Source organism: Zootoca vivipara, chromosome 1, assembly GCF_965207765.1.
Source record: "Zootoca vivipara chromosome 1, rZooViv2.hap1.1, whole genome shotgun sequence".
In the NCBI taxonomy this organism is placed as follows: domain Eukaryota; kingdom Metazoa; phylum Chordata; class Lepidosauria; order Squamata; family Lacertidae; genus Zootoca; species Zootoca vivipara.
In genome coordinates, this window is record NC_142582.1 from 706,298 (window position 1) to 730,595 (window position 24,298).

General features: G+C 43.5%; 1 protein-coding gene across 11 annotated transcripts in view; it reads right to left on the bottom strand.

Annotated features, from left to right (window-relative positions):
* Positions 1 to 524: 524 nt before the first annotated feature.
* USP40 (ubiquitin specific peptidase 40) overlaps positions 525 to 24,298 on the bottom strand; it is a 60,528-nt gene continuing 36,754 nt past the window's right edge. For 10 of the 11 annotated variants that reach the window (XM_035140278.3, XM_088675490.1, XM_088675470.1 and 7 more), the window contains 14 exons: positions 22,598 to 22,651; positions 14,798 to 14,886; positions 13,209 to 13,295; positions 12,578 to 12,614; positions 11,585 to 11,649; positions 9,684 to 9,758; positions 9,172 to 9,301; positions 8,688 to 8,782; positions 6,945 to 7,063; positions 6,519 to 6,584; positions 6,110 to 6,320; positions 5,314 to 5,409; positions 4,368 to 4,459; positions 525 to 3,209 (listed from right to left, as the gene is read on the bottom strand). In XM_035140278.3, the coding sequence (XP_034996169.2) occupies positions 3,101 to 3,209; positions 4,368 to 4,459; positions 5,314 to 5,409; positions 6,110 to 6,320; positions 6,519 to 6,584; positions 6,945 to 7,063; positions 8,688 to 8,782; positions 9,172 to 9,301; positions 9,684 to 9,758; positions 11,585 to 11,649; positions 12,578 to 12,614; positions 13,209 to 13,295; positions 14,798 to 14,886; positions 22,598 to 22,651 (1,325 nt within the window). In that variant the 3' untranslated portion in view covers positions 525 to 3,100. The remainder of the gene's footprint in view (positions 3,210 to 4,367; positions 4,460 to 5,313; positions 5,410 to 6,109; positions 6,321 to 6,518; positions 6,585 to 6,944; positions 7,064 to 8,687; positions 8,783 to 9,171; positions 9,302 to 9,683; positions 9,759 to 11,584; positions 11,650 to 12,577; positions 12,615 to 13,208; positions 13,296 to 14,797; positions 14,887 to 22,597; positions 22,652 to 24,298) is intronic. The other variant, XM_060282646.2, reaches the window with a different exon arrangement.

Here is a 24,298-nt window from a genome sequence, read left to right on the forward strand (position 1 = left end):
CTTCCATTCCTGGGCAAGGCGATTGTGTGATTACTGATCAACTCCAGGCACGCCTAGAGAATGTGAACCATTAAGATCACTTCCAATTGGGATTCAGTTTCCTCACTGCGAGAAGTGAAGTTACAAGGAACCAGGCAGAGGACCTTCTCTGCAGTGGCACCCTTCCTGTGGAACGTCCTCCCATCAGATGTCAAGGAGATAAAGAACTATGTCTGATGTTTTAGTATGTTTTTATATGTACTGGAAGCTGCCCAGAGTGGCTGGCTGGGGAAAGCCAGCCAGATGGGTGGGGTATGATGGTGATAAAAATAAAATAAAAATACCGGCTTAAGGATGTCAAGCTGTGGTAGAGGGAAGTCATGTGGGTGAAATATTAGTTGCGGTAAAGGTATGTCGGGGTTTTTTGTCTATATGTTTGTTTTTGATATTTGTTTGTGTTTATTGTTTGTAGTGTTTGATTTGACATAACAATAAAAAATTAAAATAAAATAAAAAATACCTTATTATAAATACAGTACAAACAAAACATTTAAGCTCTTTATTCCTTTTGCAAGTACAAGAAAAACCAGACTTATTAAGAATTAACTATAAAAAATTAATTGCATTGTAATGCAACCAGAACTGTGGAATCCTGGACATTCCATTATAAAGGTACAGTATAACTTTTCACAAAATGTTTGATTGTGGAACGTCCCATAATTTTATAACAAAATAATCAAGCCAACATCATAAGCAACTTGATATTGGCTTACAGTTTATTAAAGGCACATACATCCTTTTTGTATATAAACATGTCTGAGTCTCATGTTCACTAAATAACTTCATAATTATTTTTTTAAAAAAATCTCCCACGGGATTGCTTTATGAGGCAGTATTCCCAGATTCTTCAACTAGCAGGCTTTTCCTACATTTTGGGTGCCTCTTCGTCATGAGATTGGGGTTCCACAGTAGGTGGACAGATGCTGAACTTTCAGCATTTGCTCAAATCCCATGTGATCACTACATGAAGGATTGAGGAGGATCCTCCCCACCCCCAGGTGTGATTGTATAAACTTTATTAAACTTATTTATACCCTCTGGTACAGCATGTTATGACACTTTGTGTTTCCGTCTTGCGACACCATAGATCTTTTAATATGTCAGTTAAGATACTTGGTTCTGGAGAATCCTATGTCAGTATAGTGTCTGGCTAGGTGATAAATTCATCCCAAGCCTATACTTCAGTTAAGAAAACAAACAGCAAAATGGCCCTCAAAATGTGAAAACCCAATGAACAGGGATAACTTGCTAATAGTTCTATCAGTTAGTAAACTGAAAATATGACAACAAAATTTGCCTACACAAACACCTGCCTTTTCCTGCCCAATCCCAGTTACCTCTATCTCCCCCCTCAATATAATTCATTATTTCAATTTACACTCTCAGTGGCCTTTCTCCAAAATATGTATTCAAATACCAATTTTTAAGGTTAGACCATTATTTGCTAGAGTTCATACTAGGGTAAAAATGTACAGTGTGCATTGGGACAAATACTTTGGAACAGTTCGCTTTTCCCTAAATCATTTAAAAAATGATTCTGGGGGACTCTGGGAGAAATGTTTCTATAACGTTAAATATGCTATGCACCTATACCCTGGTGGATTCTGTTCATTCAGGATATATGGTTCCCAACAGGCATTTCAGCAATTATATGAACAAAAGACATACATTGACATGAGAAAAACAGGCTGCCTCTTAGGAAACGATATACAAAAAAGGTCAGCAAACATCCTGATATTTACTTGTACCCTTTCCCCATTTCTTTAAATCTCTTTACTTCAGTATTATACCACATTTCTGAACTCCATATTGTTTATATAGGATTGCACAGAATGTTGGCAGAAAAATCTATTCCCACAAAGGCCTGGTTTAGACCATATTTTCCTCCATTCTCTCTCTCATACATGGAGAAGAGCAAGAGTATATTGTCCTCACAGTCCACCCAACACACCGATTCCACCCTTTAGGGTAGCAGCTGTCGATATATGTGGGCAATGTTTCAGGAAGGTGTTTGAAAGAAGAATGTCCCAGATTATGCCATGTCACACTGTATGTATTTAAGCCATAGGCAAGCATTTCTCCCACATGTGCTTATCAGGTGGGAGAAGAATTCCTTGTGAGTGGGGTTAAAAAAAAACAATCTCACTTCACCCAATGTGCATAGAGAGATGTTTGGGCTTTTGTATTTTGAACCAGGGCAAAATATATGGCAAACAAGAACAAAGGGGCAGGGGAATAGGCAATATACATATGTGCATGCATGCATGCATGCAAGCGCGCGCGCACACACACACGCACACACACACACATATATATCTTCCACTTGAACAGTTGGAACTTTGGATCCAAGCCATAGGCTATAGCTATTTCTCTTTCTGCATGTTATATTGTTTTTTTGAGTAACCATGTAAATTTTGGCATTCCCCCCAAAATAAATTTGGATCTAATCACTTGGTAGCTAATAAAGGTTGGAGTTAATACTTAATGGTCAAATTACAGCACAGAAAAGTGTGTGTTGAAATTTTAAATTTAACATTTCTCTAAGCACATAATTGTTTGCTATAGGCTGATTTGCAGCTCTCAGATTTTCCAACCCTAATCAATGGCGTGAAAGGGGAGTGCATTAAATTCAACTAATAGTTCTCACATTTTGTCTGAAGAGTCACTCCCATGGGTGACAAAGAGTTTCCTTCTGAATTCACTGTGCATGCTAACTTTTCAGGCTACATTTTCATAAATATTTTGACGTACATAAATCCATGAGGGGGAAAGGAATCACTGCAGTGATAATACTGCATATGATCAGATTAAAGCACATGGTTATGAAAACCAACCACTGAAAGATTAAGTTAATCGTATATGTTCTCATTATTAAAGTGCAGATACCCACCCTGATAATAAGTGCTTGAACTATAATAGAATTAAAGCACTTTTCCACAATAGGATAGAGAGCTTGTCCCACCCCCCTTGCATGTCTCAAGGAAGACTGTTCCTTGGCCAGCCGAACTGAGACAACTCCATTCTATGCAGTAAGATACAAGGTTTGTTTAGACCCAGGGAGTCAGCTGAAAACCCCAACGCTGATGGAGAGTGCTGCTTCAGGTTTACGATTCTTAGCCATCTTTTTTTCAGAGTAATGATCATTCTGCACACAGTCAGGCTTCTGGCTACTGGAACACAAAAAGCAGATACACTATTAAAGTTAGTCAATCAAGTATTAGAAATATATGCAAGGGTCTGGAACACAAAGCTCCTTAAAGCAGGGGTAACAGGATCTGGCTGGCAGGCCACAGCTTGAGCTCTCCCAGCAATTGCATGCTATTTTGATGGGCATTTCTACTGAGGAGAAATGTGGAATAGTATCTTGATGAACTGCTTGTAAATACCTCTGGGAGGTGAATCATAGAAATCCATTGCAAACGAGAAATTCTTTCTGCAGGATTTTTCTTTATTGCACATTTGTAATAGGCAAGCCCTGACGTGTATATAAATTAGTATCCTAAATTTGCTGTAAAACACATAAACTTAAATCCTGTATTAGAAAATTGGGCAGAATCCCAGCATATCATAGTGGATGAATGAGTTCATTTCCAAAAAGGCAAGCAAGGTCACTACAGATCAATGGGTTGGATAAAAACAGCTTGTTCTGCTCCTAGGTTGATGCCATAGAAGCATCCCTTCAAACCCAGAGTTCAAACAAAAATAGACCAGCACATTTGTGTGGTGTTAGTTAATGCTGGCTATGATTAACTTCAACTAAATCAGATCCTATAATATGGTGGTTTAAAATTTTTCAATTATCACATTCTTTCTTTAAAAATCAATTTTATTACCTTGCAGCAGACCAAACATACAAACAAGTGCAACTGAATAGCCCTTGAGTTTATGGCATTGAAATCTAAATCATAAATCGTTCTACTAGCTTTTGAGATAATACTTTGTTGTAATTAAATCTTTCATTTGACCCATTGAACATTATGTGGAAATACCACTGAGTTGTTTTCTAGCCCTGCATATTCCCTGATGCCAAACTGGTCATTGCCCAACAATGCAAGCAAGTAGATGCTTTACAATAAACATTTATAACCCTAACATCTTTTCCAGACTGTGCTGTTGTCTTGAAACATTTCTATATAACAAGGGCTTCTTCATTTTGTTAACAGGCCTCTTTTCCAATTGCCAATTCCAATTATACGTAAAATAATCCACTCACCACATTTGAGGACACAACTGGATTCATTTTACTGCTTTCTATGTTTAGACAATTTTATGGGCTTCTTGCTGGGAGAAAGGCATGGTATAAATTCCATAAAAAAACTAAGATATACCTTGTTTTGTCCATAGCAAGTTGCTTCTGCATTTGTTTTCCAATATCATCTTTCATGGTACTGAAGTCTTTACTGCCATCAAGTAGGAGATTCTGTTGTGCAAATTAATGGAATAATTGTGAACACAATTCCTAATAGTACTCTCCTTATAAAGGCAGATACATTTTTACAAGTGGTATTTTTTACTAATGACATTAAACTGCATTGAGTAATGTTATTAAGAATTAAAAGTTCTTCACTGTTCTCTTTTTTCTTTTGTTTGTAGAAATAAATGACTTCCATCCAAAAAAATTCTTGCGAAAGCTCTTTCCTCAGTTGGGAAGGAGGACAAAGCCATCCCACAATGCTTATTTATACAACTTCTATCCTGCTTTATGAGATCAAAACCTCTTAACACAGATTGAAGTTATAAGCAGAATAGAAATGCCCCTGACAGAAATGGGGAGTTATGGAAAACCACATCTCCCAAAAGAAAAATCTCAAATCGGAAGTAAAACAAAAGAGAGGCTACCATAAATGAAACGGCCTCATTATCTACGGCTGCAAGATACACTAAAACACAATTTAAAAGCACATCATTTAGGGGCTCAAAAGCATTGTACACTTCTGCACACATTCACCTAGATTTTGTAACTCACAGCTTATTAAATCTGGGCATAGCTGCCAAGTTATCCCTTTTTTACAGGGATTTTCCCTTATGCTGAATAGGCTTCCTCGCGAGAAAAGGGAAAACTTGGCAGCTATGAATCTGGGTTGTATGGACATCCAACATTGTGGATGTTTCTCTTTTCCAACTTTGCCTGCAGCAACTTGTACTCCCTTGAAAAGTCTCTTTCAGTAGTTCATGAAAACTTGTGGGCTGTGTTATCTGGGGATGCAGTGGTGGTAGTGGAGAAATCACTTGGAATTAAGCAGAGGAATTTTGTTGATTAATCAGTTTATTTACCTTCACACCAATAATATCTCCATCCTTCAGACTGTAGGGGCTTAATTGTAAACTGTCACCTTTCTTCTTCTTTTTTCGCTTTGAAACTTGCTGTGTCTGAATACAAATGAGAACCAACATGAAAAAAGCACCATAAACTAACAGAGGTTACTTGTGATTTTGGTGCAGAGAGTGAGACTATTTTATATTCCCTATATTCCCAGGTAAAAATAAAACATGTTTGTTTGGTTTTTTTTTAGAAATGAAAGGTAATTTAAAAACAAAAACTGATTAGGGGTGAAGATATATGGATTTGCTATAAAAAAGTCCTCAATAAACTTCTGAGGATAAATATTAATATTTATCCCCAGTAGCAGTCCTTACTCACTGCACTACTCTGCTCTCTTCCTCCTTCTCTCCCCCTTCATCTCTCCCTCTCCAGCCCAGATCACAGCTGCTCTCCTTCTTCCTTCCCTTCCTTCCTCTTGTCCCTTCCTGACCAGAGAGAAGGGAAGAGGGATCAGATGGAAGAAAGAATATAATGTGCACCTGTTTTTGACAAATTACACTGCAAAATTTAGGGTGCACATTAAATTAGATGGAGCATTACATTTAAGTAAGTACAGTAGTGTCAGTCAGCACAAAGAACAGGTAAGAACAATGTTAAAAGAACTTATCCCATTTCTCTCTCTTTCAACCCTTCCTGTGTTAAATGCCATTGTTAAACATTTGGCACAGGCACCGTTTATAATGTGAAATGTCAATTCAAAGAATTGTTGACAATATTGTTCCATGTCTCTGGCATCTCTTAGCTTACCCAACTACATATTGGTATCCATTCAAACTTCTCAGGAGAATATTTAGCCATTTCAATTTGCTCTGCTGGTAATGAGTAGTATGAAGCAATTATTTGTCTCAATGCACATGCTGTACACTCTTTGGAGATATCCCATACCAAATCCACAGGATGGTAATAATCTCTTTCCCCTGGTATGCCCATCTGCACTCGCAGAAGCAAATCCTTTGGTCTGTGATAAGAAACATACACAATGCAATTAATATTCTCAAAATATATGTCTACATTAATGTCACAGAGACTCCATAGATTCCCTACTCTTAAAAAAAAGAAAAGTACTATAGAAGGAGAATTCAGAATAATTGGGATTTGAAATATTTTACAAGGTTTACTAAAACTTGTTTTGATGAATTGTAGCTGAGTATCTTACCCAAGATTCTCTTCCTTGTGTAAAGGCTCTATACAAATTTCCACTCTGTTTCCTAGTTTGAATTTACTGAAAAAGAAACATAGTAAATATTTTCAATTCAGAATAGAAAAGACAGAATATAAATAATTTTGAAAAAAATTCAAGTTCCACATTTAGAAGTTGGATTTTGAAATATCATAGACTGTCAATTTAATTGTTGCCAGAACGCTTTATATACAAGGTATTTAGAAATCCTTTGCTGAAAACTTTCTTCTAGGAAACTGGATACAGGATTTCAGCCTCAAAGTATGTGAATCATAATGCCACCAAATTCAAAGCGACTTAACTCTTAGTTAAGTGTGTAGGATTGTAGTGTTAATTTAAAATAATGGTAAAAATATATTGCATTAACATTAATTTAACTGAATGTTATACATAGAAACCTACTGGAGTTGCTGCTTATTGTTTCGTAAAAGCCTGCAAGGGCACTTATTTTCCATTGTCCAAACTCGGAGAAACTCAGGTAGTGGAATACTAAACTCTTCAGAGAATGGCAATGTCATCACCTAAAAAGAAAAGCAATTTTAGAATAAATGTTAGTTTAAGCTCAGTAAACTATAGTCATTTTCTGATTTGCAGGACTACAAATGTAAGCAAAATTTTTAACCACCACATCACATTTCTTTTCATTACAATATTATTGAAATGCAATGTTAGCAGTTAAAATCTACATCACATAAAATCTTCAAAAGATAATTGCCCACACTGCAACCTCTATATGCAATGTTACTGGGAGCAGATCTCAGACTTATACCCACTCTATTTTTATGCATAAAGCTTAACACCAGAATCAGGTGAACAATGCTTAATTGAGCATGGAATCTTTGGTACACAACTGGTTTTCATGTTACATTCTAAGTACAAGGAAATGCAGAGGAAGGTGTACCTAATCATCTCAGTGTGTAGAGGCCCATAGAGGCTCCTTTACTAATCCACACTGGTCTCACCCAAACAACTGTTGTCTCTGGGATGTAACACAGGCCTGGTTCACCCGTCACATTACATGATACTGTAGCTTAATGTTAACGAGTAGCAGGCCATTGCAGGCTGCTCAAAAGTTTCTATAGCATTTCTCCCCTGCTCCTGCTACACTGCAGAAAAAGAAACCAGAGTCTTGACTTCTTGTGTTGCCTAAAACTGGCTCATGGCTTGTTTCATCCAAACATGGCTTGGTTTGTTTGGACGAAACTAAACACAAACTGAGCCATGGGCAACTCCACTCTTGCCATGCCACAAGCCAGGATCTGTTGTCCAAACTGGGCTTATGGTTTCTGTTCTCCAAACAATTTATAGTGATAAGCCAAGATCAAAACTTTTTAACATTTATGGTTCGATTGGAGAAAAACTCAATCACATTAAACCATAGTTTGTATTAAACCATGTCTTAACTGGGCTACAGCCAATTTTCCTTGTCAATGCAGTGAAATCTCAATGAAAGTTGTATGTCTTGTTTTTCCCCCTTCAAGTATTCGATTACTGTTCAGGAACTTAGTGGTAGAGCATACCACTAGCATGCAGAAGACTTTGGGAAGGTGTCCAGGATTAAACCTATTAAAAAGGGTTTCAGATAGCAAAATTGAGAAAAGGCACTGTCTGAGATCTTAGAAAGCTGCTGTCAGTTGAAGAAGGCAGTTCTGGACTAGATGGAACAATGGCCTGATTCATTTTGAAGCAACTATTTATGCTCATGTTTCACCTCACCTAAAAGTTTCCCGCTAGTTAAAACTGACAATTTTACGAACATTACCACCAACCTCTTACACCTCACACACGAAGGACACATACACAAAAACCATTAATAAAGGAACTTGAATCAAAATGCAGAGTGGTTCTTGCAATACTGCATATTCTGCATTCACAAACAGAAAATTGGGGAGGCCCTGTAATTCTGATGAAAGTGTAACATGAGTCTTGCAGCTAAGGACACATGACACAGATGACAAACTGCTAGAAGTGGATATTAGGAAGTGTCTCAAAAGTCCCCGGTTGTACTTACCACTGAAAATGGCATCTAAGCAAATGCCATATCAGAACATACTGGAGACAGAGGAAAGGAAGTAAAAAATATATATTAATAGATCTTACTTAATGAGTAGATCTGTCTTCGCTTAACAAAATATAATATCTAACCTGCATCTTCAGGTCTTCCAGGAAAGCGTCTTCTGAGATTTCTATGTCACCCACATAACATAGGTCAACTTCACTTTGCAGAAATGTTGGTGTATCTTTAAAGAACATCAAAAGTCAGAGTTTAATGAAATTTAGAGTTCTTCAGTTACACAATTAGTAAAACATGAATTGTGTTATCAATCACTAAACTGAAATGGAGCTCCAAGCTCTGTGCTCTCCCTCACCTAATTAAAAGAGAAATAAATAGCCCTATCTCAGTGCCTTACAAGGGCTTCTCCCATTTCTTTTTAAGCAAGTGTCTGGTCCAATAAATGATTCTTTACATTGAACTTCAATAATAATAATAAAAATAATTCAAATATAAACTCTTGCTGACATGGTGATATGGGGATGGCTAAATAGCTACTTCCAGGGCTGAAAATATATTTAGTTTTTTGTTTGTTTGTTTGTTTCTGTGTATTCCTTGGGGACTTATATAGCTTACCTCCAGATGCAGACAGTCCCAGAGCTTCCATTTTTTTGCAGACAGAGTTCCCTTGGTCTTGCCTGTTCCTTCTGTGCCTCGACTGAGAGAAGAAGGCTTTGTACCACCAGACAGACACTTTCAGGAACCCCTTTGGGAATTAATAAAAAACATTCTATAATTTACTGCTACGAAGAAACAAAAAGTTGGCTTTAAAACAGATACTACATAATTGTAATACTTCTGAATAAAAGATTAAACAAAAACAATGCAACGTGTTCAGTAGTCCATGATTTGCAGATAAATCCCAATGCCCTGACCCAGGTTGATGGATGGAGCGTTAGGATGGCACACAGTCATCTCTCCCCCAGCTTTTATTGAAAATAAGCATATTTTTTCAGATGTAACTATTGGGCTTTCTCTGGGAAAACTAATTACATTACTTCAGCAAGCTGTTGTCACTACTATGCTGAAACTGAAAGGCCAGCTTCCTAAATACTACACTTTAATAAAAAACAATAATGATATTTCACCTTTGACGGAAGCTTCCCCTCAGCAACATTCAGTATATCCCCACTGCAGATATTTAGTTCTTTTAGTGTGGCAGTCTGAGGAAACAAAAGTAAACATGTAAGAGAATACATAAAAAGCAAAAGATAATGTGTTATCCATAAGGGGGGGAAACCTCCAAAGTTTGTTTCAGCAATGGGAAATCCTCTGCCCCAAGCCTGCCCACCCCCCACCCCCCAATGACTCAGGTGTGCAGTGGGTACCAACATGGCTGCAAAGTAACAACTGGGAACCTTAAAATATGTTTCTGATTGTTTCTTGGCAAGTGGGGCGTGTATTTATAGTGCTTGTTGGGGTCTCTGGTATCTTCTCTCTCTTACATAATAGATGTTGGCTTATATTACAGGTCTAAGTTCCATATTATTTTATTAATACTATTGCTACAAATCTTTGGTTAGAGCAATACACCTATGAGAAAAAAGGGCACCAAATGCAAACCTCTCTGGGATTAGTTCCACTCAGGAAATTCCAATCTGAGATCCTGAGTGGAGCTGGTTCTTGTAAAAAGTGAGGTTTCAAAGTCAGTGCCAATCAGCTGATTATCAGGGACTTCAAGTCCTGCTTGGATTGGCTAGGATTTCTCTTTATGGTGCATAGCTGCCAAGTTTTCCCTTTTCTCACGAGGAAGCCTATTCAGCATAAGGGAATTTCCCTTAAAAAAAGGGATAACTTGGCAGCTATGTTATGGTGTGGGTTCAACTCAAGATGCATTGCAAAGGAGGAATGGGCCACCTGGCTCATGGTGGCATTAGGTGATTAACAGGTGGGCCTACTGGAGCTGAGAAAGCTGAGCAGCCAGGTCTCTGCCAGGTTCTGTTCCCCACCCACTGACTAGATGCTGTTGCTGTGAGGTCAGCATCTACTCAGTTCAATGATGGAAATTGCAGGCTAGGTCCCACTCAGGCATTGGGCTATACTCCTATGGTTCTGGAATAAACCCTTTCCCATGGTCTGAGAAAACACAGTCTGACTTGTATTCCAGATCTGACCCACATCTTAAAGAAAATACACAGACTCCTGGGTAAGAAGACTGCAGAAGTAATGAGAAACATTGTAGCCTTTATCTTGCCAAAGCCAGGGATTGATTTTGGATGCTGTATTACAGGCTTCCTCAACCTCGGCCCTCCAGATGTTTTGAGACTACAATTCCCATCATCCTTGACCACTGGTCCTGCTAGCTAGGGATCATGGGAGTTGTAGGCCAAAAACATGTGGAGGGCCGAGGTTGAGGAAGCCTGCTGTATTAGGTAAAATATTCAACTGATGTCATATATGGTAGTATTACTTAATGGTTAATACTACTCATTACTTTTGGGAGGGGCTTACTTAACCTGCAATTTCCATCTTGGAAGCAAGTCTACATGCTGATTTCATGGTTACAAGATATAACTTGCATTTTCTACTTTTCATTTCAGTTTTCCTTCTTGCACTACATCCTGGTCTATGTAATATTTTGCCTGACAAAGAGTTCCAGAAAGCCTGAATGTTTTCCACATTTTGGTGACCCTTTGGTTGTCCCAGTAAAGGTATTACCCACCTGTGTACAAAAGAAACAAGTGCACCCAACCAAAGCTCACACAAGAAAAAATAAATCAAAAAGAAGGGAGGGGAATGTAAGCAGTACACCCTGTCTGCCTATAGCAGGATCTCAACGCCATTTTTAAATACTGTAACTGATTTCCTATTTGTAAAGGGCACTAAAAGTATTGAAGTCATAATGGGTTAAATAATGGGGCTACAGTTGCGCATTTATTTTGGACTAACAAGTACGTTCACAGGAGCTATAACCTATTTACAAAGTCCTATAGACGTAATATCAAAAGGAATACTTATGTAAATGAATGTAAAAAATTAGCTTTTTTACTTCCTCACTTAACGCATCCCCAGCTTCATAGCACCAGTCAATCTTTCTCAAATGCCAGTTGTCCCCTGCAAAAGAAACCAAGCCATCATAAAAGTGAAACATAAAAATAACAAGTGTCACATCATGAATATTGTTCCTGCATATTTATCATTTTATTAAATACAGTGGGAGATATACAATGGGCAGAGCAATCCAAATCTTCCTTGTGCTGGGCTGGGGGGCACTGAGATTGAGCAGGTGTCCTTTCACTCTGTTCAGCTGGCATCTTGCAGGCTGCCACCCCCAGAGTAGCTCAAGAGTCATGTGGAGAGCTTCCCCTTCTGCCCACTGAATAGGGAGGTGAATAAAAACTGTTTTCCAGAGGCAAGGAGGGTCTGAGCTGGCACCTGCTGACTACATCACTATTCCAGCTTGGATAATTCTGCGCCTGCCCCCCCTCCCCCATTGAATGTAATGTAAGAGAGATGCCATTGTCTACTTTTGACAATATTGTATTTCAATAATACCAACTTAGCAAAGAATTAGATGGGGTAGGATTTTTCCTTAGACTAGGTAAGATGACTTTTAGATTCCTGCCAAAGAGCACTAAAATCACCAACAATATTTTGCCACTGTAAAGACCGCTTTATGGCACAATTGCTTGTTGTTGCCTTCTAAATTTTCACAATAGTAATATTTAATAATACAGTAATACCTCGGGTTACGAACGCGATCCGTTCCGGATCGCAGTTCGTAACCCGAATAGTTCGCAAACCGAGCGCGATGGGCGCCGCCACTTTGCGCATGCGCAAATTGCACGATCGCGTGTGCGCGGCTTATGCGCGCGCGCGCGGGGCAAAACACTTCCGGGTTTGCGCAGTTCGTAACCCGAACTGTTCGCAAACCGAGGTGGTCGTATCCCGAGGTACGACTGTAGTTAATAATAAAAAACTTTATTATAAAGAAATTTATAAAAAATAAATATAATAACATTCATAATAAATTTATACTAACCAGCTAAGCCAGACTTCTTCAGCATTAAATTTAAACACTGAAAGAAAATACACCATAACCAAAGTTAGTAAAATTTAAATACAGTAGTACCTCATGTTGTGTACGGGATCCGTTCCGGAGCCCCGTACACAACATGAGCAGTACGCAATTCGGCACTTCTGCGTATGCACATGATGTCATTTGTCGCGTCTGCGCATGCGCGAACTACCGAACCCGGAAGTAACCCATTCCGGTACTTCCTGGTTTGGCGCGTACATATCCCGTGGCGTACGTATCCCGTGTCGTACGCAACCCGCAGCATTCGTAGTAAGAGGTTGACTGTACTGATGAACAGCAAAATAATCTTAGAAAGATAGGTAATAAAAATATTTCTAAACCGCAGCGCAGTTACTGTTTAAATTCGACAACACTTTGATTAGACTGATCCAATTATGTAAACCCAATAAGCCAATTCATTTTTGCATTTTAAGATTGATTTGTTTCTCTAGAGGAACATTCAATTTTGAACCACTGTCTACAACAGCACTACAGTGCAACAGTGGTAGTACTAGAGGACAAAGTGGCCATACCAGATTATGAAATATCTCCACAGCAGATGTGTTTACACAGAATTCATAGCTCCTGTATTTACCTCTCTTACGGTTGTAGTCTCCTCCAGCACTATCTCTATCTCTGGACTAGACTGAAGCTCATGGCCCACAATATAATACAGAAAAATCTAGAAGAAAGATGGTGAATCAAGTTTCTTGCTCCATATATAGTTAAGCTTAGCATACTTCGCGTTTCTTAAAATGTGAAGGCATTTTAAAATTAAGGCATTTTATGGACACATAATTCAATACGGAATATGGCAGCCATGAAAATAAGTCATCAAATCAATTTGTAATTTTTGTAAAGTTTGGCATTTAGTGATGTATCAGTGACCTAAAACAGTAACAAAACAGTCTTTCGATTAACAAAAGCTCCCCGTTTAATCCTCTGGGGAAGAATGCTGCTTATCACAGGTGACTGGGGGGAGGGGAAATATATATACGGTATTCTATGTCTGAAATATGAATATTTGAATGTAAGCTTCCATAATGTGTTTTGAATTTAAAATCAAAGTATATGGCTGAAAACAAGCGTAAGGGCACAATCCTATGTTCTTTGGGATAGTGTCCCAGGGGCTACTGAATTTAGTGGATCTCTCTCTCCACAGGTGGTGGTGGAGATCCACCTGCAGACTGGGCGATCTGCCCTTCTAAGCCCCCTCTCAGACAGTATGGGGGGGCCACCACCTGTATTTCCCTGCCATTAATGCTCCAATAGCACAGAGGGCACAATGGAGGCATTCCCAAGGGTTAGATCAAATCCACAAGATCCAAAGCTCTCACATACGCCAAACACACTGCTGGAAGAAAGTACATTTATTTCCAAAAGGGAAAATATGCCTTCCCCTTACCTTCTATCCTGCCAGCCTCAGCCCACCAAAGCTTAGTGTATGACTTTTTTCAACTGCATTTTTAGTTTGGGAGGGGTATAAGGGGTATATGGCAGAGCACATATACAAAAGATTTAAGGCTATTTTGAACCCTGATGAAGTTTCATTTAGTCCTATGTTCAATAGCTAGGGAGCAATGGTTCAATACATTACTGATGCCCATTATAAAATCACAGAAACAAACCAAAGGTCCTGTTGATTACTAATAAAGATTGACCCAGCACTGGGATTTAAGGAAACAATTTATAAACAAGACACTTATGTGGAATTTCAAAGGAAACTACTAATATTCAGTATGGTAGCTCTGAACAATGCAGTGACATGCCTTAAACACACCGTGGGTGGAATCTAACACTACCATTCTGCTTGCATGACTGCTTTTCATCCAACGGAAGCTTCTGCTTACGTTAAGAGAAAGCTAGGTGATTTTCTCCCTACCCACTGCAGCCCTCTGCAAATCTGCTCCAGAGAGCTAGAGACCCTCTACAACAGCATGGAAGGTGGTGCAGAAACTGAATTTGGAAGGGGGAAAGAAGAAAATTGCCTCCACTCAGCTTATTTTAGTGGAGAAATCCATGGGAACGAACCATTGGATTAAACTTCAGCAAGGCGTGGGCTTCACCCAAAGGAACACTTATCTCAGTCTGCCACTAACAGTGTGAACAACAAAGTGACAAGAATAAAAATAGTGACAAATGTTTTCAAAAGCCCTTGTAAAACCTTCTTATAGTTTGTCTTACCTCAGTAGCTGTTGGAGCTTTTCCAGAGCACAGTCCTAGAAGGCTTCCCATTTTCAGCTCTGCTTCTTTAACAGTATAATCCTCAGGCACTTAAGTAGCCCAAAACAGGAACACAGAATAATGCTTAGTTTTTTAAAGCAGTAATGTAAAAATTAATTAGGAAACTCCAAAATGCACTGCACCTCATACAAATTAAAAAGACTGGGTTTAGACTTCTGTTTCTGGCCACAAACTTGGAAGTAGTTCCACAGAGGCTCTCCAGAGCCTGAGGGAGGGAGGGGGGCCAGAGGAGGCTTATCTGGTCCCCCTCCTCCCCCCCCCCTGAATTTGGAGGGACGATGTGAGCCCGTGGGTGCCATTTGAAGCCAGCTTCTGCCGTCAACGGTAGAAAACTGCACCGGAGGCAGGGGTGCAGGGTGCTGGGTTTAGCACGACCCTACCCAATGGACCAAACTGTGGTCTAAACCTCCCTTTAAATCCATCTCAGCCAAAAGAAGGGAACTCACCTTGAAACTTATCTATAGGTGATATCTAACACCATGGAAGTTGGCACTGATACACCCAGGAACCTCTGCTCCCAGTCCTTTACTTAAAATAGTTTAACATTTTATCATTAATTATTTTTTCCTTTATTCTTTTCCATTGGCTGTTCATATTTCAGTTACTGCTTGTACTATTATTTAACAATAAGATATTTTTGATAAATCCAATATAATTACTCTTCACTTTGCCAACCTACATAGACATTAGTTTAAAATAATTATTCCTTAAAAGAACTTCATCCCCTGGCAACATGCAAATGCAAAGTTCCAATTGTTTTATTGTTGTTGGCAAATCCTTTGATCCTTTTCTACAGATTTAACTCCTTTCTTCTTTCTGTGAAAACAGTTCAAAGATTCCTTTTATGCTGATCCTCCAGCCAAAACTTTCTGCAGTTCTTGTTTCTCCCCACCCCCCAGGCTTCTGTTCTCATGCTTAGCCTTCTGGCTTCAATAAAAAACAACACTAACCCCCTCTTTCTTACCCAGTGCCATGTGGGGGTGGGTAGTCTTTACTCCCTTGCAAATGTGAAAAGTTTAAAAATCAAAACACCCTTTATCCTATTTACCAACAACAATAAACTACAGTAATGTCTATGTAGCTTTGCAAGGGAAGGGAAGTGCAAGGGGTTGGCCTAGATCAGGCATCCCCAAACTTCGGCCCTCCAGATGTTTTGGACTACAATTCCCATCTTCCCTGACCACTGGTCCTGTTAGGTAGGGATCATGGGAGTTGTAGGCCAAAACATCTGGAGGGCCGCATTTTGGGGATGCCTGGCCTAGATGACTCTTGGGGTCCCTTCCAACTCTACAATTCTATGATATAATATGCAATGCAACCCTAAGGTGGAATCTACACACATATAAACCATTCTGAAAATGTTTTTTTTACAGCATTTTAAAAAGTACATTGAATTTTCCATAAGGCTCACCATCATCATCTAGTGTCATATTGTATATTGCACCCAAAACACACTTAAAACCATGGGTAGGCAAACTAAGGCCCGGGGGCCAGATCTGGCCCAATTGCCTTCTAAATCCGGCCCGCAGATGGTCCAGGAATCAGTATGGTTTCACATGAGTAGAATGTGTGCTTTTATTTAAAATGCATCTCTGGGTTATTTGTGGGGCACAGGAATTCGTTCAATTCCCCCCCCCCCAAAAAAATATAGTTCGCCCCCCCCCCAAGGTCTGAGGGACAGTGGACCGGCTCCCTGCTGAAAAGGTTTGCTGACCCCTGCTTTAAACCTTTTATTTGCAGCTGTATAGCTGAATCTGATGTCTAATTTTTTTAAAAAAACTGCAAATAGAGACAAAACAAATGGTTGCTGTCACAGTGGCCGGAGTGGACTACTTCAGAGTAACGACGCTACGCAGCTCTGCATTTTATTCTTTTATTGGTGCTGCGTATTTACAGTGCTCAATTCATTGCTATTTACACGGAGCGATGTTGTCAGTCGGTTTCAGAACCTCCTAATGGCTTTTGGCGCGTCTTTCTCCAACACAAAAGCTTTGGCAGACCCATCCTCTTGCCCCTCCTCTTCCTGCGTAATTCTGGAGTTGGGGGGATGGGTCTTCCCCCCTTACTTGCCCCTTCCTGTCCCACCTGGGACCCTGGCTCCTCTACCTTGCCTGAGCCTCGGACACGACTTCCTGCTTCCCCACTGGAATCGGAACTCTCCCTGCTTTCCCCTTTGCTCGGGGACGGGCTTGAACTCAGGAGGGGAGGGACTTCGCGATATCCCCTGTCCCTCACATCCACCCCCCTCCCAAGCTCTCCTTCACCCCTCCCCAGGCCCCCCCCATGTGTCGGTGACGACTGGAAGCCTAAAAACTCGGTGCTCTCCGAGCCCGTTGGTGTGAACACCTCCCCCCAGTCCTGCGAGCCCCCCCCTTCCGCCTGGGAGGACGGGAATCCCAAAAAGTCCGTGGCGTCAGAGCTGGTGGGGGTAAAAATGTTTTGCCAATCTGCTCCTTCCTCTGACTGGGTGGATCTTGGCGACACCCATACCTCATCCTCTGGTTCCTCAAACTCCGCTTCCCAGCGCCATGGTGAGCTGTTCTCCCGTGCCTCCTCCTCCTCCCCCTCCCTTTCCATGTGCCAGGGCTTGGGTCTGTGGGGAAAGAGGGCGTGAAATTCTTCCACCAAGAATTCCTCCTGTATCTGAGTGGCGGGAACCCATTCATTCTGGGACGGTGGAGCATCCTCCCATGCCATGAGGTACTCCAGGCCCCCCACCCCCCACCTTGAATCCAGGATGGCCGTGGCCTCATTGAGTTGCTCCCTGCTTTCCCTCTCCCCCCCTCCCTCGGGGGTTTGTTCGCTGTCTCTGAGCCTGCTGCTTTCCCTGTACGGCGACAGCAGCGATCTATGAAACACTGGATGCACCCTCATGTCCTCTGGCAGTGCCAGCCTGTATGCCACCGGGTTGACCTGTTGCGTGACCGTGAAGGGGCCCAGCCATTTGGGTGCCAGCTTTTTGCACCTCCCTCTGGTGGGAAGGCCCTCCGAGGACAACCACACCTTGTCCCCCACCCTGATGACCTCCCCTTGTCGCCTGTGGCGATCTGCCCCCTTTTTGTACGCTTCCTTGGCCCTCTCCAAGTGTTCTCTGAGCTGCTGGTGCACCGTCTCCAGTTCCTCTGCCCAATCCTCAGCCTGTGGGCCCTCCTCCTCCTCCTCCCTCTCCCTCTCTGGGAAAGATCTGAGGTCGCGCCCGTAATTGGCCTTAAAGGGCGACACCCCTGTGGAGACGTGCACTGCATTGTTGTAGGCAAATTCTGCTAGTGGCAAGCGATCCACCCAGTCCGTTTGCCGCTGGCTGACGTAGCATCTCAGGTACTGCTGCAGAATGGCGTTGACCCTCTCCGCTTGTCCGTTGGTCTGCGGGTGTCTAGCCGTCGACAAGCTGACCTCCACCTGCAGGAGGTTCATGAGCCGCCGCCAGAACCTGGAAACAAATTGGCGGCCACGATCCGAAATAACCCTTAAAGGTAATCCATGCAGTCTGAAAATGTGATCAACAAACAGTTTGGCTGTCTCTTCTGCCGAGACTGCCCTGGCACACGGTATAAAGTGACACATTTTGGACATGAGGTCCACCACCACCAACACTGCAGTCTTACCCCTGGACGAAGGCAGATCTGTGATGAAGTCCATGGACACCACTTCCCACGGCCTGTGTGGTGTGGCTAAGGGCTCCAGCAACCCTGGTGGCGCTGCTCTGACCACCTTCGCCCGCTGGCAGGTGGTACAGCCCCTTACATAGTCTCGAACATCTTCCCTCACCCCTGGCCACCAGAAGTGTCTCATGACTAGGTGAGTGGTCTTGTCCCTTCCAAAATGCCCCGCTGTAGGGTTGTCGTGCATCTGCTTGAGGACCGTACGTCGAAGCTGGGTGGTGGGTAGGTACAGCGCACCCTTGTAGAAAAGTAGCCCTCTGCGTTCTGCAAAGTCTTTTGCCTGCTCCCTCCCCCCTCTCAGTTCTCTGAAGATGCGGTTGGCAAATTCATCCGCTGCCGTCAGTGCTGTGAGTTCTGCCTCGCTCACCACTGCTGCTCCGCAGGACCATGCCGACGGGGGGAAAATGTGCCTTGGGGCTGGTGGCGCCTCCTCCTCCATGTACTCTGGCTTGCGGGAGAGGGCATCCGCCCTGACATTCTGCTCTCCTGGGATGTAGTGTATGGAGAAGTTGAAGTTCGAGAAGAACTCCGCCCACCGTATCTGCCGCTGGTTGAGCACCCTGGCAGTTCTCCAGAACTCCAGGTTCTTGTGGTCTGTGCACACCTGGATGGGGTGCTTGGCGCCCACCAGGAAGTGTCTCCAGTGCTGGAACGCCGCGTGGATCGCAAGAAGTTCCCGATCAAAAACTGTGTAGTTTCGCTCGGGCTGGGTCAACTTCCTGGAGAAGAAGGCACAGGGTCTCCACTCTCTGTTGGCGTCCAGTTGCAACAAAATGGCGCCCACAGCCTTATCAGAAGCATCTGTTTCAATGCGTAGGGGCGCGTCCTGAACCACGTGGAACAGGTTCTGGTCTGAGGCGAACACCCTCTTGAGGCTTTCGAACGCTGCTTGCGCCTCTGGTGTCCACCTGAACTTCTGCTTGCCTCTCAGGCAGTCAGTGATGGGAGCCGTAACTCGAGAGAAGTTCTTGATGAACTTCCTGTAGAAGTTGGCAAAGCCTAGTAGGCGTTGGGCATCTTTGCGCGTCCTGGGGCTGTGCCAGTCCAGGATGGTCTGCACCTTGTCCTTGTCCATTGCCAGCCCCTTGTCTGACAGCTTGTAGCCCAGGAAGTCCACCTCCTTGGTGTGAAACTTGCACTTCTCCAGCTTCACATACAGGTGGTTCTCCTTCAGGCGCTGTAACACCTCCCTGACGTCCTTCACGTGCTGCACTGGGTCGTTGGAGTAAATAAGGATGTCATCCAGAAAGACCAAGCATTTCCTGAAGAGTAGGGACCCCAGGACGTGGTGCATGAAGGCCTGGAAGCATGCTGAGCCCCCTTGCAACCCGAAGGGCATCACCAGATATTCAAAAGAGCCCAGAGGCGTGAACATCGTGGTTTTCCACTCATCGCCTTCCCGGATCCTGATCAAGTTGTACGCCCCCCTCAGGTCTAGCTTGGTGAAAATCTTGCCTCTGCGTGCCGCTGTCAGGAGATCATCCACTCTGGGCATGGGGAAAGCCACTGGCTCTGTCACCGAATTCAGCCGTCTAAAATCCACCACAAGACGGCGCTGTTGCGTGTCTTTCTTGTCCACCCAGAAGACCGGGCTGCCCCCTGCTGCCTTGCTTTCTCTGATGAACCCCCGCTTGAGGTTCTTGTCGATAAAAGCGCGCAGATCCTCCAGTTCCTGGTCTGACATGGCGTACAGCTTGGCTGGGGGTATAGTTGCCCCAGGCACCAGGTTGATCTGGCAGTCAAAAGGCCTGTGTGGGGGCAGGTGGTCGGACTCCGCTTCACTGAAGACCTCCTGCAGGTCCCAGTATGGTTTGGGTATCGCCTCACCCCCTTTGACGTGCATGGTGGCCACCGTGGCTATCGGAGGCCCCTCCCCTGGTTGGTGCTGCATGCAATGTTCCAGGCAAAAGTCCGATCCAAAAGTGATGCATCTCTGATGCCAACTTATGGAGGGGTCGTGGCGCGCCAGCCAGCTCATGCCCAAAACGATTGGGGGGTCTGAGATGGTGGTGACGTTGAATGCCAGTGTCTCTGAGTGCCTTCCAACCGTCATTCTCATGGGGGGGGTTTGATGAGTGATGGCCCCTCCCAGCAGCTCTCTGCCGTCAATGGTTGCCACGTGCAGAGGAAAATCCAGCTGCAGAAGCTGGATCTGGTGCTCTTCTGCAAAGTTTCTCGAGAAGAAGTTGGCTGAGGCACCACTGTCAATTAGGGCGAGGACCGTCAATGGATAGCCATTTGGGAGCGTGAGCGTCACTTCTAGAACCACTCCTGCTCTGGGAGGGGTGGGCTGGCTCTGCTCCTCTCTGTGCGGGTGGGTGGGCTGGGGCTGTTGTCTGCTGACTGTGCCTGGCTGCCGCCCCTTGTCTCCTGCAGCCAGGCTTTCCCGTTTCCCTGCTGTGGTGCTGCGTCAGTGGGGGAGGGCACAACCGTTCCCGCCTTTCCTTGCCACTCCCTGCGATGTGGGCAGTCTCTGACGAGATGCTGGGGGGAGTTGCAGAGAAAGCAATTCCCACCCCTTCCCTCCTTGCGTCTTGGCGCCGCTGGGGTTTGAAAAGCCCGCGCGCGCGCGCTATCAATCTGCATGGGTTCCTGGTCCTGACTGGCCCCAGGCGTGGCTTGAAAGGGTTGTTGAGGGAGTGGCTTCTCCTGCGACCGTGGGAACCAAGCCCGCTTTGCGCGCGTTGCTTGCTTGTCGCTCCATCTGGATTCCTGCCTCACCCCCACCGCCAGAGCCGCTTTGCTCAGTTGATCCATATTACTGGGCTTTGGACCTCTCGAGAGCTCATCCTTCACCTCCTCATGCAACCCCAAGTAAAACGCCGCTTGCATTGGGGCAGACTCCAGATCCCACCCCAATCTGTGCACCAGCATGGTGAATTTCGCCCAATACGCGCGAACTGTCATATTTCCTTGGCGTAAATTATGAAGTTCCTCCTTAGTCTGGTCCATATGACTATCGGACGAATACATCGTTTTCAAACCTTCTAGAAATAGTTTGACATTCTTCATGCAAGGATTCCTTGTTGCAATTAACGGTCTTAGCCACTCCCTGGCCGCCCCTGTAAGGTGCTCCACAATAAACGCTACTCTGTGCTCATCATCAGGGAACTCATCGTGGTGCAGCTCAAGAGCATACACAATCTCAGTCTCAAAGCCCTGAAACTCCTTCGGGTCTCCATTGAACTTGCTTACTAGGGTCCCGGCTCTCCTTCCTGGCAGCACTTGGACTTGGGGTGCCCCTCCCGCCTTGTTTTTCTCTGCATCCAGCTTGTTTTGGAGGTCTACCGCCACCGCCCTTAAATGCTGCTCTTTTTCCTGGAGCTCTCTCACCTGTTCCGCAAGTTGTAGCCGGTCGTCCTGGACCTTCTTAGTCTCCTCTTTAGCTGCCTTCAATTCTCCCTGCGCCTGCAGCGACAGCTGTTGCAGTTCTAGCTGGGCTTGCTCAGCGATCTGCCGCCACTTCTCCGCCTCTGACACGCTCATCCCGGCAACTCCAAAGTAGCCCAAAAATGATTAGGAGGTTGCTGTCACAGTGGCCGGAGTGGACTACTTCAGAGTAACGACGCTACGCAGCTCTGCATTTTATTCTTTTATTGGTGCTGCGTATTTACAGTGCTCAATTCATTGCTATTTACACGGAGCGATGTTGTCAGTCGGTTTCAGAACCTCCTAATGGCTTTTGGCGCGTCTTTCTCCAACACAAAAGCTTTGGCAGACCCATCCTCTTGCCCCTCCTCTTCCTGCGTAATTCTGGAGTTGGGGGGATGGGTCTTCCCCCCTTACTTGCCCCTTCCTGTCCCACCTGGGACCCTGGCTCCTCTACCTTGCCTGAGCCTCGGACACGACTTCCTGCTTCCCCACTGGAATCGGAACTCTCCCTGCTTTCCCCTTTGCTCGGGGACGGGCTTGAACTCAGGAGGGGAGGGACTTCGCGATATCCCCTGTCCCTCACAGTTGCCTTATCATAAAGCCTACTTCTTCTGTTTTAAAAAATGATAGCACAACCACAAACATACAACTGCTGTGTCATGCACATGCAATAAGCTGTATTTGGAGGACTGCTATGTGAGCTTACCTGGACAAAGAAGTTTTCCATTTCTGCCAACGGGCCTGAGACAGCTATTGTTAACTGCAGCACAAAAAAAGAGAAAAAAGATGGAATCATTACAAATCTATGAAGTTTCATTTGCCTGAATTTTTCAAAGAAAATTAAATGGCCACTTGCTCCTCCAGGTTGGAATGCAGAACTGTTCTTAGTATCACAGAATTGTAGAGTTGGAAAGGACCACAAGGGTCATCTATTCTAGTCCAACCACCTGCAATGTAGGAATCTTTTTGCCCAATGTGGGGCTCAAACCACAACCTAGAGATTAAGAATCTCATGCTCTACTAACTGAGCTATCCCTTCCAAGCCAGTTTCTGTTCATTTATATGTGTATCAAAATAGAGAAACAAATTTCAAACAATGAGATTAAATTAATTTGAGATTAGAAACATTTACAAAATAGAGGTATGTGATGTTCAAGGATATGTGTAAACATTTCCAGAAACTGAACTGTGTGGTTGGGACGAATTGTCTTATTTTTAGAATGATTATAATGTTCAGCCTTTGAAACACAGTAACCCCACAACTTATGCGCATTTAACTCATGCACATTCAGCTTTACGTTTGTGGCAAAAATATAAATGGAAAGGGGGAAGGGTTCTGGGAAATATGACTTTGGCAATCCCACCTGCCATTGAATCCAACGAGTTTTGTCTCTATGTGATTTTGGCTTTAGGTGTGATCTCCAGAATGTAACCCCTGTGTTTGTTGTGGGCTTACTGTAGTAGAAAGTGTTTGATCCCTCTGCCTTAATCATACAGGTGCTCTCATGCCTGTATAATATGCAATTACCATTTATTCCGTCCATACCAAATATCTCCCCTTGATAGCTTTTGTATGTACACAAATACCGTATTTTCTGGCGTATAAGACAACTGTTTAACCCAGGAAAATCTTCTCAAAAGTCTGGGGTCGTCTTATAGGGCGGGTGCTGAAACATCCGAGCCGGACAGGAGAATCTGCAGTCGCCGCATACGGTGGGGGGAGCTAAAAAAGGGCTGCGGCCGCATCCCCGCCGTATGCGGCGACCGTATGAAAGCAGCAAGGGCACTACGGACACCCCCACGACAAACTTTTCTGTGAAGGGAGGAGGGAAGCACAGCAGCCTCGTGCATCCCTTCTCCCTGCATGGAAAGAAAGTGTGTAAGCGGCTGCCGCTTTCTTTCCATGCAGGGAGAAGGGAGGCACAATAATCATGACACACGGCGCGAAGCATGCACGCTGTGGATGCCCCCACGGTGGATCCTGGGAGGGGCGATCCTGGGAGGGACGAGGCGAGGGGCTCTTCCAACGCACTCCAAATAAAAATTAAAAAACCATCAGATTTGATTTCAATATGGTTAAAATTACCAAATTGATGTCAAATCTGATGTTTTTTTATACGTCTCTTTTATACGTCGAGTATATCCCAAACTCTATATTTTAACTGGAAAAGTTGGGGGTCGTCTTATACGCCCAGTCCTCTTATACACCGGAAAATACGGTATATTTCTTCAGCAGTTTTTTTTAGAACTGATAGAAACCCACATACCTATAGTTTTATCCATGATTTAAACAAAAGAATAAATGGGTTGGATTAACATGTCCCATGAATATAATTCTGCTCCCAAGGTTGCTCCTGCTGGAGGAAATGCAGTTCAGGGTGAATGGAGGCTGTTTTTACCTCTTCAT